The sequence below is a fragment of the Zonotrichia albicollis genome, chromosome 5, assembly GCF_047830755.1.
Source record: "Zonotrichia albicollis isolate bZonAlb1 chromosome 5, bZonAlb1.hap1, whole genome shotgun sequence".
In the NCBI taxonomy this organism is placed as follows: domain Eukaryota; kingdom Metazoa; phylum Chordata; class Aves; order Passeriformes; family Passerellidae; genus Zonotrichia; species Zonotrichia albicollis.
In genome coordinates, this window is record NC_133823.1 from 42,186,061 (window position 1) to 42,199,976 (window position 13,916).

Below are 13,916 nucleotides of genomic sequence, written 5' to 3' on the forward strand. Positions count from 1 at the left end.
TGAGTTTCTTGTTTTCTTAAAAAATATTCACAAAATTAATGTAAATTGCTACATACCATGGGAACAAATTAAGCTTTTAATTTCTCTTTTTAGTCATCTTATTTTGGTACTTTTAACTGTCACTGAGGCTTGTGCTTCAGTGACATTTAGGATGTGTCAAGGAGATTTGAGTGATGTCAAACAGCAGATTGACCCTAATGAAATGTTAAGCAGAGCTTAAATGCATATGCAGAGAAGGTTGAATAAAACAAGAGATGCAAATAATTTAGTAAAACCCACTTCAGAATAAAGGCAGCTCTATTCACGTGGTCTGCTGCAAAACAGTCTGATAAATATGATAATTTTTACTTTCACTGCTAAACTAGAGTTTTTAACGAGAGATTATCACGTATGTGTTTCTTGAATATTAATAAAACTCCTTATAAAATAATTTACCTTAAGTCATCTCACCTAAATATCAAGCTGATGTATACATGAGAAATAAGAATAAAAATCCTAAATTTCACTTGTATCACAACAAATAATGATTTTTACAACACTCCGACAATTTCAACCTCTTCTTTTTCTTTATGTTTGCATCTGAACTGGAGCTCTACAAAATCTGCTTCCAAAGTACTGTGAATGAAAGGCATAGAGAAGGAAAGCAGCTTATTTTAATTTAGCATTTTCACCCCGTGCAGGAGCCTGGACACTAGCAGGTACTCACCGAGGCTGCAATACAGGCAGTTAGTGTAATTTTGCTGGAATTACGCTGTATTTACAGACTTCGACACTGGTGGGTGCTAACATTTTATTCCCCTGCATGAGGCGTGCATCCAGTCACTTCTAACAGCGCTGCCGGGGCTGAGCAGCCTCCGCTCCAGCGCCAGCCAAGTCGGGCTTCGGTTTTGTTCCCTTTGGGTTTTAAGCAAAGAGAGAAAAATAGAAGCAAAAATATTTTTCTTTACCTTGCGTGCTGTCTGTTGTGGGGCTTGTGTTCAGCTGTGTCTCAGTCGCAGAACACCTGCCGTTTTCTTCTGCTGCTAATTGTGTGACAGGCTCATATCGCAATATGGCATCCAGATCATGGAAAAACTTCATGGTTTTAGTGACATCCCCAGAGTTGTGGGCATATTTAACCGTTCTGTATTCGTACTTGAGGTTTTTGTACTTTGCACGGCACTGTTTCCAGTCCCTGCACACTCCCAACTCCTGCAACCTTTTAGCAATGTAGATAAATATTCCTTTATTCCTCAGAGTGCCGTGCAGTTGCTTTCTGATATTTTTTTCTGACCAGACGCTTAACAAGGCTTTAACCTCCTCCTCAGTCCAATGCTTCCCTGCTCCACTCTCCATGTTGAAAGTGACCTGGAAATGATTCACTATTTCTAGCCAAGATTTTGTTTCCTAGGAAACCAGACGGCTGGTTGTCAGTAAGCTCCGCCGAGATGAAAGGATCTAGTTTTACTGGCTCAAGCTGCCTGAGGGGAGTAACTTGAGACGCTGCCAAATAAGCAGGCTCGCCGCTGGAGCCGGGCGAGGGAAGCGGCTCCGCTGGCGGGGAGGGGACACCTGGGCCGGGCCGGGCCGGGCCGGGGCTGACTGCTGTGACTCCTCTTCGGGAGTCAGTGGGGGCACCAGGGTGTGAGAAAAGAAGCAAAAAGAGCCTGTTCCGTTCCTTTGAAAAAAACCAAACCCAACAAAACAAAGCAACGTCACACACACACCCCTTGTGGCCTGGGCTCTGCCGGAAGGCCCTGGGCAGCCCCTGCTCCCGAGGGGGCCCGGCCGCGGGACGGAGCCTTCCCCACAGGGTTCGCGTTCGGGATCGTCCTGCCCCACATCTTCACTTCTCTGTGCCCTGTTTGCCTCTGAATGCGGCCCGTAGAGACACGTTTTGCATATCGGTGATGTTTTAATAACAGCTGGCATACTTCAAGTCTGGCTCAGCTGGTAAAGTGGTGCAGGCATTGTGGTAGTGACACTGAGATCCCATGCCTTTTGTCAGTGCTGCGTGAAAGATGTAATCCGACGCCTTGGCCAGGGCCTTCCTTGGGGTCTCTGCTTCTCTCTTCCTAGTGATTTAGTTACTATTTAAAGAGACCATGACAGTATTAAAATGGAAACTTCCTGTAATATTAACATTGCAATTATAAGTTGCTGAATGCAGTGCATCAACCCTTAAATCTTACTAACAGTCTTCGTGTTTATAGATAGAACATCTTCCCGAGTTAAAGTAAATGGCTTTAAGAACATCCTCATCTCTGATTATTTTCTTTAGAGAACTGTGTCACTAACAGGGTAAATTTGTTCAGATGTGTGGGAAGTTTGGTTTGTTTTGCTTTCTGTAAGCAAGCATTCTTCAAAATTTTTGCTTTACATCCAACTGGGATTAGTAACAAATAAAGGGATTTTATGAACTGGAGAAAATTGATAATGAGCATGTCAGTTGGAGATTATCATACATTCTATTGATTTTTGTGCCCAATTCTATTGTTGCTTGTAATAACTAATTCCATTTACTTCAACTGAGTTAAGTCCAGTGCACAAATAGGTCATTAATTGTCTTTCCCTTTTTAAGAAAAATATCTCTCCTGTTCAGACATTATTATATATGAGAGTGGGCAGGAGCTCACCCATCCACCAAAGTCCTGATGAGTATTACAGGCACAGGCAGGCACATAGCAGCAGTTTTGTTGTAGGCAACACTGCCTTATTTCAGGAAGTCTTTTAAAGGGAGATGGAGCAGCCTGCACTCTTATTCACAAAAAAAAAAAAATGCAGTCTGCAAAGCAGACCTTTTCAATGGATAAGGACTGGATTACCAACTGTGGGCAAGTGTACAGTGTTCTGCCTGCCTTGGGCAGGGCAGCATCAGGGGACCCAGCAGGGGGAAGGGCTGGGGAAGACAGACAGCAGGACAGGGAAAACACATGTATTTCAGCTGAATCAGCTCTTCTGCTCAACAAAGCACAACTGCCAGCCCGAGGCTGATGTACTTAAGAGAAGTATTTCCATTTGCAGTGACACTTGAACATCAGACTTGTTTTGCGTGACTTCAGAAGCTGAGATGCCCAACATTAGGTTTATGCACTCAGATGCTTTCATCGGAGGGTCTGTGTTGCTTTTAGAGGTGTAAATGCCAGCTTGTCTGCCTAAATGCAAAAATGCAAAAGCTTCTGCACAGGTGATCAGTGGAAAAGACAATCCATTCCCCTAAGCAACACCATCAGTTTTTAATAACATCTGACAATCCAAAGCGGAAATAGAATAGCATTATAGGACCTAGTACTATTGCCTAGACCATTATGCCTCTGAAAATGGCTTTTCCAATTAAACATCTGTTTTTACTTTATGCCTGTACTGAAATTAAAGTCCATTAAGAGCTTGAGCCACTACGTATTGGTGGGAAGATTCCCACTGAATTTAGTGGACTTAGGCACAAACCTTATGTAACTGTCTTGAAATAAAGCATGGCAAGAAACCTGCAATTAACACAGCAATTATAAGTCTGGAAAATAAAACAACAAACAACAAATTAAAATGCCATTAAAAAATCTATCCATTGCATGTTAAAGTGTTTCATAATCATGTCAGTGCTTTATGTGAATTTTATTTTGTCCATAGAGGCCAGGAGAGCGCTGGAATTGTGACAAGTGATGGCGAATCATCCCAGGCATTCAAAGTGCACAAGGTAAAATGCAAATAAATGTTTTGTATTCTTAACTGAGATGAATGTAAGTTAGTTTCTGGTAAGAAACAGTGTAGTTAGAGGAAAAAGTAACGTGCTTGATGGGCTGTTTTGATTTTGTCAGAGTATCTCGTTTTGTTACCTGTCTTGAGAGTATCCTTAAAACAAACTTGCCAATGTTGTCCTGATAGGTGTTTCTGTGCATACAGTGACAGACACACAGAAGTTACCTAGAGCATGCCAATGATGTCTCAAAAACTTTTTACCAAAGTCACTCTGCACTCTGTTAACTCTGCAGATTTGGAAGAGCATTGATGCTCTTCTTGATCTTAAAAAGAAAAAAAGTACTGTTACAGACTGCACAAGGAGATGGATGAGTAAATCTTACACTAGTGAGACTAAAGGAAGTGGCAACTACTTTACCCATAGGTAGCAATAAACAGAATCTAAGACAGAATGGAGGCCTGAGAAGGTCACAGGACTTTCTCGAGCTGAGAGAATCACGGGGGATGTTACAAGACACATAATGAGCACAGCCTTAAAAGTATCTATTTTTAGTCAGGGAATAGATTGTTCCGTGAAAATCCTCAGCACAAAAATGTAGTTTGCTTTATTTAAAAACAGGACTAAAGGGAAGTGACATAGCACTGTGACCTACTCAGCTTCTTTCTTTCCCATATCTTTCAGGTTATTTGCCTTTTTCTTAAAGTTCCATTAATACTACTATATCAGCTTTAAGCAGAAGAAGAACTTATGAAGTCACCAGGAAAATAAAACCAACAGAACAGTTTTTTTCTTTTTTTTTCTCCAAAGGGAATGGGCCTTATAAACCACGTCTTCAGTGCAGACAGCCTGAAGAAGCTGTACCCTTCAAACCTTGGTATTGGGCACACGAGGTACTCCACCTCAGGAATTTCTGAGCTTCAGAACTGCCAGCCTTTTGTTGTAGAGACTCTTCATGGGAAGATTGCTGTGGCACACAATGGGGAGCTAACAAATGCTGTACAGCTCAGAAGGAAGGTTGGTACCTCCTTTGGGGGCTCAGGCATTGTTTCTTTCTGAGTGTGAGGCAGAAATGAGCAATACGGTTGCTGTGACTTTTCCTTAATACCAAACTTTTTTTTTGGGTTTTTTTTGGGTTATAAAAGAGCTCACTAATCAAAATAAATAATTTTGGGGGAAAAAAAGCCTGTGAAGGGGATTCTGCCTTGATATCTCTTTCTGGATCTGTTATAGGCAATTTCATATTTTCTCCTCTCTATTATAACTCTCTTCCCAGAGCATGCATAAAGCTAATTTAATCATCCAAACATGAATTTATGCCCTGATTATTGATGGCATTATTCTGGTTGCATGTGGAGCAAAGGAATGAGATGAAGAAGGAAAAATGTAGTGCTAGCATAGAAGATTGTCTGACCTCATGTAATATAGTTGGTTTTTTGGAAGAAACTTCCATTATTATGCTGTGATCACCTGAAGCACTGTGAAACGTTTGTGCTTTGCACCAAGGTGTTGTTAGGTTCAAACCTGAGCGCTGTGATGTGAGATTGTTTTTTAATGCTGGTAACACTTTTGGCTTGTGTCTTAAAAGCTTATGCGGCACGGTGTGGGACTGTCGACCAGTTCTGACAGCGAGCTGATCACCCAGCTGCTGGCTTTCACACCTCCCCTGGAGAACGATGACACGGCCGACTGGGTGGCAAGGTGAGGGTGAGGAGCCTGGGCTTCACACTCAGCCCCAGCCATTGCACCTCAGCGTGATGTGCAGCTGTAAATGCTCACAGCTGCTCGTGTGGCACACAGTCATGTTCACCTGTGTCTCATTCCAGAATAAAAAACTTAATGAAGGAAACTCCAACTTCGTATTCATTGCTAATTATGCACAAAGACATAATCTATGCAGTACGTGATCCGTATGGGAATCGCCCGCTCTGCATTGGTCGCCTTATTCCAGTAGGGGACATGAATGGGAAAGGTAAACTCTCTCTCTCTCTCTCTCCATATGCATAGTGTATGCTTGAAATCTCTGTTATAGGTAATTAAAACTACACTTACTGAGGTGTAAGTAGAAATATGTGATGCAAAAATGAGTTTTGAAAAATAAAAAGAGTTGGCAGGGAAAAGCATCATCTATAGGAAGTGTGCAAAATTCCAGTCCCAGATACAGGGAATCTTAGTGGCCTAATGATAGCCACAGTTAAGCATCCCAACTGTAATACAATTTAAATAATTCTCATTGCTTACACAAGAAAGCAGTGATGAACAGAATCACAGAGGGGCTGAGGTTGGAAGGGAGCTCTGAAGGTTGTTAGTCCAAATCCCTTCTCAAGCCAGGCCACTTAAAACCAGTTGCTCAGGACAAGATCTAGAAACAAGTCTGGTTTCTTCCTTTTTTTTCGTATAGCAAGGTGGGCAAAAGTGCTGGATTACTTGCAATGTACCTCTGAATTCCAAGCAGCCCTGTCACATGTAGTGACTGGACCATTACACAAGCAGTTTATGGGAAAAATTCCTTGTGTTCCTGTTCTGTCTGCAAATCAACAATTTTCTCCCCTTGTCGCTTATATCATCAAAATATCTTCACTTGTCACTTATATCAACAAAATATCTTCACTTGTTGCAAACTAAAATAATTCAAAGGCAAAGCAGTGAATTCTTCCATATCTTCAGAAAACTGAGTAATTTTAACCACAAGAAAAATTACCCAGATTTTTTAAAGCATATAGACATTCCTACCCTATGTGACACAATTAGATCTTTCCTATAGTTGTGACTCTCAAAACTCATTGGAATTCAATCCAGCATCCATTGTAATCAAAAGCATTTATCAACCTATTCAGCCTAGGGAAAGTAAGGATTTTCTTGTGTCAACAAAAGTAATTATGTCTATCTAAAGTCACTGAACTAGGATTTGAAAAGTTTGAAATAGTGCAGGGATAACAAAGGCAGTTACCTGAACTGTTTCTCTTCATGAGCTGTGAATACGATGCTGTTACTCCACTTCTGCCTAGAACAGGTTTATGATGTTTATTTTGTGGATGTGTTTGGGATTTTTTTTAAATAATGCAAAGGTGGAAACAGCGGAATGCTATTTTAGTTAGAATTTACAATAGTCTTTAATTGCACACTTGGAAATCATAGCAAACCAGATACTGCAGCAAAAATGTGATTGGGGGGTCATGGTAACAAAAACTGGGGACTCTAACTGAAATCTTTTACTTCAGGAAAAGATAACACTGAAACAGAAGGATGGGTTGTTTCTTCTGAATCCTGCAGCTTTTTGTCTATTGGTGCAGAGTAAGTGGCCTAATTCTTACTTTATCTGAAAACTCTTCCTTAGACAGTGATTAAACATTAAATCCCAAGTTGCCAAATATCATAATTATAACAACATGAAGACACCAAGGTTTAGTTTGCTGTGGGGGATGTTTTTTGCTAGACCTGGTTTTTGCCAGTTTATTTTCTCAAACAGATGATTGTAAAAAAAGAATTAGGTGTGCAGAAATTAACAGTAAAGACAACTACTATCACAAAGCAAATGCCTATTACTTGTTGCATTGTATACCTGATTACCCATATAATTTATTTATTTTGCCCTAATTTTCAGCAGCATAGTTGCATTACAAAATAATTCTTCACCTACAGAAAAATTACACTGGTAGTTCACAGGGTGAAATAACCTGAGTTGTAGCATATGCTGTTTGGTAAGCTGGCCTCCTTGTTAGAAAAAAAATAACTGTTTTCTGAAACTTCTTTGAAATTTCTGTTAAGAAAAGATCACTGTGTAGGATCACACAGTGAATCCTGTGTATTTTCAATAAAGCAATTTTGTCTAAACTTCTTCAGTAGATAGTGCTGCTTGCTACTGCTAGTATCTGACCAGTGAATAAACACAGATTTGCTTACCTCGGATTTGTATGTCCAGAATATTTCAATATTTTGGGATAGGTTTAGATGTTAGAATAGCCACCTGGCACCTGGGGACTCAGTAAAGAATATAGAAAAATATTTAATAAGGTTAAACACTTTAACATAATATACTTAAACTATTCCATACTTAAACCTAACAATTCCTTACTTCTGCAGATTTGAGAAATAGAAGGTACATTTCTAGTCAACTTTATGTCATTTGGAGGTAGCTATCTGTCATCTCTAGACAGATATTTCTCTAGATTTGGCTTGTGAGGCAGGATTATTTTGGGTACCACCTCTTATTCTTGGTTATATTTCTTATATTGTACTGTAAGGTTTATTAGCTTTCATAGAAAAGTTCTCTAGTATTGGTACAGGACTATGTTATTAAAATATATTCAATCTCAAGCCTGTACACTATGTCTCACACATAGGATAAGTACTCTGGTACCAAGTTTAGTATTTTTACTTAGTGTATTGTTTTTGGATATTAATTCAGACTTTAGTTTTAGTAAATGTCAGTTGTCCTAGCGTGTTGGTCTTAAAATGCTTCATGTCAAATCCTAAGATAGTAGTAAGTTGTCATGATAGGATGTTCAAAAACATTTTCACTTGTCAGTTGACTCTTGTTTGTACTTCAAAATCATTATCCAGCTTGAGGACATTTCTAACTTATGTGTATTTCTTTTTCAAGGTACTATCGGGAGGTCCTTCCTGGGGAGATTGTGAAAATATCCAGACATGATGTCCAGACACTGGATGTTGTACGAAGGTCTGAAGGAGACCCTTCAGCATTCTGCATCTTTGAATACGTTTATTTTGCAAGACCAGACAGTATTTTTGAAGGTACAAAAATGTTACATACAGAGCTCTTCCCTAAATAGTGTAAGATGTTATCCTGGAGCACAGGGACTCTGTGTTCATAGTGGAGTACCACTGGATATAAGCTTAGCACAGCTGGGACAGAATGGGCTGACAAAGGTTTTGAGATAAAACTCATCAGGAGAAGCATGTAACACCACCCTCCTGTTTCTGGATGTGGAAACAGCCTCAGATAGGCTGCCTGCATACTCCGCTGGGAGGGATGCAAAGGGCCATCAACATGATTAAGGTAGATGAAAGATCTTTTAAAAGTGAGAGACTGAAGAAAGGGACTTTATTGGTTCATGGGAAACATTTTAAAAAATAGACTGGTGAAATGGGATTTAGAAAATACCTTTATTTTGATATTTTTCTTTGCAATAAGTGTAATTTCAGGAAGATGCTTGTAATTTAACTTGTAAATCTATGCATTATCTAAGTATTTGGCATTGTCAGTGTAATGCTTTTATTATTATTTCAATAGAAACTCTCAAAATACTGGCCAGGATTCTCATATCTGGCAAACAACCTCTTCTTTGCTTTCTAGGGAGATGCTATCCATTAATCCAGTACAATTCCCCACCCTTATAAAGCCAGTTTCACCCCAAATTCCTTTTCTTTCACAATCACCTTACCCTTCAGTATCATTACTTCTCACATTCCTTGGTACTGCTGCTGTAGCTTTTGCTATGCCTCATCTCATCACAATACTTCCAGTTCTTTCCCACGTTGCAAGTTTTGTAGGACTTTAAAAGCTTTTGAGTCCCCTTATTCCCTTACTAAATTCAAGGTGAATTTTGCCATCTGGTTCAAAGTCAGTAAGTGGACAGAAGCAGACAGAAGGATTGCATAAATTTTGTCTGTTGAAAAAAGCTGTCTAAAAATAGAATATGAATGTTATGAACAGGAAGGAATAATTTCTATTTCTTTCCTCCTGCAGATAGATTTTGTAACACCCACAGGACCTTTAGTTAGTTAGTCAATTAGGGCAAACTAGATTTTAGTTCTCCATGTAGTGATACGAATGTGAATGTTAAAATGTGCCATTATGTCAGGAAATAAAAAATGACTTTATGCAAGTGGTTGTTATTAGTTCTGGAACTTTTCTCACTGACTTTTATGCCTGCAACTTGACACAGAAATTCATACAGAAGACTGAGAGGAAGTGTGAATCATGCATACCAAGAAAAACACTTCTCTCTATTTGTAGGTCAGATGGTATATTCAGTACGCAAAAGATGTGGGCAGCAGCTTGCTATTGAAGCACCTGTGGAAGCAGACCTGGTCAGCACTGTTCCAGAGTCTGCAACCCCAGCAGCTCTTGGTTATGCTCAAAAGGTAAATGTTATCTTGTTCTTTTTTTCCCCCAAGCAGTTTTATACACATCTCTTTTTGTAATGGACTATAATGATGTTGGCTGTTAGAGTTGCATATTGGAAAAGCTCTATATCTTCAGTACATAGGCTACTCCTGTTGAGTCCCCTGCCTTGTTTTTTTCTGTCATTATTCCTATACATTTAACAAACAGTAACTGAGACAACAAGTCCTTCTGTATTAATTCTGTTTAACTATCTCCTGTTTGCAGTGTGGACTACCATACGTTGAAGTGCTCTGTAAAAATCGATATGTAGGGAGAACGTTTATCCAGCCAAATATGAGGTTACGGCAGCTTGGTGTTGCAAAGAAGTTTGGTGTTCTGTCTGATAATTTTAAAGGCAAACGAGTTGTTATCATTGATGATTCAATTGTGAGAGGCAATACCATTTCACCCATAATAAAACTACTGAGAGAATCAGGAGCCAAAGAGGTAAGGAAATTTAAGTCAGTAAAATACAGATGTAAATGGAAATTGATGGGAGGTTAAAGCACAGGGGCTTGACTTCATTGTACTCTGCATTGTTGCTTTATTTAAAAGGGCAGATGTGGAAAAAAACAATGGCTAGTGTGTAGATGGGTCAGGAAGGTTCTTTTGTATGAGTGTGACTTTTGGGTGATTGGAGTGACAGGAACAGGTCTCCACTTACAAAGCACTCTCAGGCAAATAAAAAAAGAATGGAATACAAATCAGTTAAGATCAGAAAACCAAGTATTCCTGATGTGTGACTTGTGGAAGTGCTAAGAGTACAATCATATACTGCTGTAAATATGTCTGAAGTTGCCAGAGAATGATTTTTTTAATTGATAAAGATTTCTTTTTAAGCAAAATAATGTGCAAGTCAGACAATGGAGCAAAAATGCCCTGTATAATGTTTGGTTTTGTAAGCTGAAACTTGTTTATCAAGGATTGAACATCATGAGAAGTAAAATCAGGATGGAACCTTCTAAGAACATTAGGAAATACTGTAAAAAAAAAGTTCTAAAACTGTGTTACCTTTTCTGCTGTGTTGGCATCTGATAAAAACTTTATCACATTATCTTACTTCTAACCCTTCAGGGATTTTTGTGCAGTGCTGTGTTCTGTTCATTATCACTGTGTAGAATTGAGACTTTGCTATTATCTGCTGACCATCAACTTATATCAGCCTGTTTTGAAACTATTTTTTTTCAGGTGCACATCCGTGTAGCTTCACCTCCTATAAGATTTCCTTGTTACATGGGAATAAACATTCCAACTAAAGAAGAACTCATTGCCAACAGACCTGAATTTCGTGATCTTGCAAACTATATAGGTAAATGCTACTTTCTTGTTTTTCCTCTTGTGAGAGTTGTCAACTGTATTTTATAATGTATTTAAAAGTAAAGCAGAACATACCAAGGCACCAGGCAAACTAACTAAAGAACTGTAAGGTTGGTAAGCTGGGTTTCTGCATTGTGAGTAGTCTGTGGATCAATTCAGCTACATACTTTTTTTTAACATAGTAAGGGAGCTGTATTTGTCAAAACAATAGAAAGTATTAGAGTAATTGCATCAGCATAAGTTGCAAATGAAGTATGACAACAAAGCTACCCAATACTTAAAGCTCCTTCAGAGAAACTTGACAAAAAGAAGCTACTGCAGTCAAAATACCAGGAAGAAAATAAGCAGTGAAAATCTGTCCTATAATGAAAAGCGGGTATAGTTTCACTTGCATGAGATATTCATAAAAATACATTTTGAATTTGTAAACACCCACTAAATTTTCTACAAATTGACATTTATGTAAATAATTTTAACAGCATTATGCATTTCACTTTGAAAGAAATGACGTTTGAAACCAATCTAAGAATGTTAAAAACCTGAAATTTTGAGTCGTGTTTGCAGCAGAACAAAAGATAGATTGACAGTTTATGTTCCACTGTAAACTCCGATTTCCTGTGTTAAATACTTACTTTTACTGTCTAATAATGTGATGGAATCTTTTCCCCCAAATTATTGTGAAGGTGTAGGAAATATTTCAAGTTTGTAGGATCTCATTTTTAAGTAGTATTCACCACATGAGTGCAAAACATAGAAAACTAACGATATGAAAAGGCTATCAAACATTCCTACTGCTATAAAATTTGCCTGAATTGCATGATTTTTTTTAACATGATGGTCTTCCCCTCCTCCAGGTCCCAGAGAGGCTTGGTAGTCCTTGGTGCTCAGATTTGGGAAGCACTAGCCACACACACATCTACTTCCAGACCTGAACTAAGGCTAACTCTGGGAGACTGCAAGGAGTTCAGGGAGTCTTAGTATACACTCTGGGCTTTGGTTCTGTGTTTGCACTTATGTGTCACATTTTTGTTCCCAACACAACCTTCTGTCTACATTTCAGTGAGTCTGCTCCCTGCACAAAGTATTTGAGAAGGGCAAGACATACTACAATCTTAAATTTTTTCAGTCACTCTCTTTCATAAACTGTATGATAATGTGACTGCATTTCCAAAGAGCATTGCATTTGATACAATATTGCAGCTTTAACTACTGATCCTTTATTTCCTCTAGGAGCAGACAGTGTTGTCTATCTTTCTGTGGAGGGGCTGGTATCATCTGTGCAAGAAAGCATCAAAGCAAGGCGAGACAGCAACCCCAAAGCCGACAAGTCCTTTGGAAAGCTTGGTCATTGCACAGCGTGTCTCACTGGAGAATATCCCGTTGAGCTAGAATGGTGAACTTTTAGGGGATGAACATCAGTTCATACCTTGTTGAATGTACCTTTTTCAATGATGACTTCTTGCTAAATAGCCTTCTTGCATTTAGGTCAAACAGAAGCCTTATGACAGTTACCTAATTACTGTTACTAAAACACATCTTTAAGTAAAGACTTACAGAAAGTCCAATGTGCTGATGAAAACAATGTAAGTAGATTAAAATACAAAATCATATAGTTTTGATGCACAGTTGTGCCTTCTATTTTCTCACAAAATGCTATAAAAACCAAAGGATTTTAAATTATGTAGAAGTCCCAAAGTTTGTTGTTTTGGTCTTGCCCTAAAAGCTCCCCCATTAGACTTGTTCACAAAGCACAAATCGTGTGATGATGTAACTTGAAATTATCAAAGCCTTACTGCAAAAGTTTCTGGAGTTTGCTTTTCTCCTTAGGACAAATACCAGATTCTGATGACTGAAATTGCTTTCTCAGCAGTTGTTACTTTGGCTTTTTAAGAATAGAAGTCTCGAACTTCTGCATACAGCCTTTTTTAATTGAGGCCTTTGTAACAGATCCTATGCATATGATGTCTGACATGATTTTTAAAAATGAAGACTCAGGGAAATGCTCAGCCAAAAAGATCTCTAGTTTTGTAACTTTAAAATTCTGTTTTAAAGTCATGTAATTACATTATCTTTGTGTGCTTCTATCAATTGCCACTATAGTGTGGAAAAACTAAAAAATACTTGGCACTGCCATTCTTTTTTCTGTTTTACCCCTTGTTTTCTCTGGCATAAGTCTGACAATTTCTGAAGTGTACTTTTCATTTGTCAACATCCAAAGTAAACTAAAAAACCCACAAACTTTCCATACTTAACAGTAAAAATGATACATCAAATGAAGATCATGAATTGTTTTGGTTATAGTCTTATTTTAGTACATGACTGCTGTTAGAATAAATGTAATGTTTAAAAAAATTCAAGTGTTCTGAAGAACCATTAGCTGTTAAAGACAATATGTTCAGCTGGTCACAATTACAGTTACTGGTATACAGGAAGATCACTTGGACAATGAACCACTAGCTGAAAATGGAAGAGCACATTTTCATAACTATTGCAAATTTCCGCACAATTTTTAAAATAGTTTGTATACCTCAGTCTTTCTCACCGAATACCAGCGACTTAATTTTAGATTTTCTATTTAATATTGTGTATTTTGGCCTTATAATTGTTTGTGGCACTGTTAAAAAAAAATAAATAGAAAAGTTTAACAGCTTCTTCCTTTCCCATTATTTTCCATATTGTTGAGAATTACAAGATTGCTGTTTAAATTCAAAAGGGAGTTTTATGTGGGATTTGTAGCAATTGTGCCTCATTGACAATCATAACACAAAAGTCCTACTTTGAAAAAGCATGTAAATA

At 38.3% G+C, this 13,916-nt stretch overlaps 2 protein-coding genes across 4 annotated transcripts in view; one reads left to right on the forward strand and one right to left on the reverse strand.

Moving 5' to 3' along the window:
- PAICS (phosphoribosylaminoimidazole carboxylase and phosphoribosylaminoimidazolesuccinocarboxamide synthase) overlaps positions 1-1,350 on the reverse strand; it is a 41,073-nt gene extending 39,723 nt beyond the window's left edge. For all 3 annotated transcript variants that reach the window (XM_074541482.1, XM_074541481.1, XM_074541480.1), the window contains exon 1: positions 948-1,350. In XM_074541482.1, the coding sequence (XP_074397583.1) occupies positions 948-1,335 (388 nt within the window). In that variant the 5' untranslated portion in view covers positions 1,336-1,350. The remainder of the gene's footprint in view (positions 1-947) is intronic.
- The window catches only part of PPAT (phosphoribosyl pyrophosphate amidotransferase), a 43,487-nt gene extending 29,717 nt beyond the window's left edge, over positions 1-13,770 (forward strand). The window contains exons 2-11 of the mRNA XM_074541484.1: positions 3,607-3,673; positions 4,484-4,690; positions 5,262-5,374; positions 5,500-5,645; positions 6,895-6,967; positions 8,277-8,428; positions 9,654-9,781; positions 10,029-10,250; positions 10,992-11,112; positions 12,351-13,770. Of these exons, the coding sequence (XP_074397585.1) occupies positions 3,607-3,673; positions 4,484-4,690; positions 5,262-5,374; positions 5,500-5,645; positions 6,895-6,967; positions 8,277-8,428; positions 9,654-9,781; positions 10,029-10,250; positions 10,992-11,112; positions 12,351-12,517 (1,396 nt within the window). The 3' untranslated portion in view covers positions 12,518-13,770. The remainder of the gene's footprint in view (positions 1-3,606; positions 3,674-4,483; positions 4,691-5,261; positions 5,375-5,499; positions 5,646-6,894; positions 6,968-8,276; positions 8,429-9,653; positions 9,782-10,028; positions 10,251-10,991; positions 11,113-12,350) is intronic.
- The last annotated feature ends 146 nt before the right edge of the window (positions 13,771-13,916 follow it).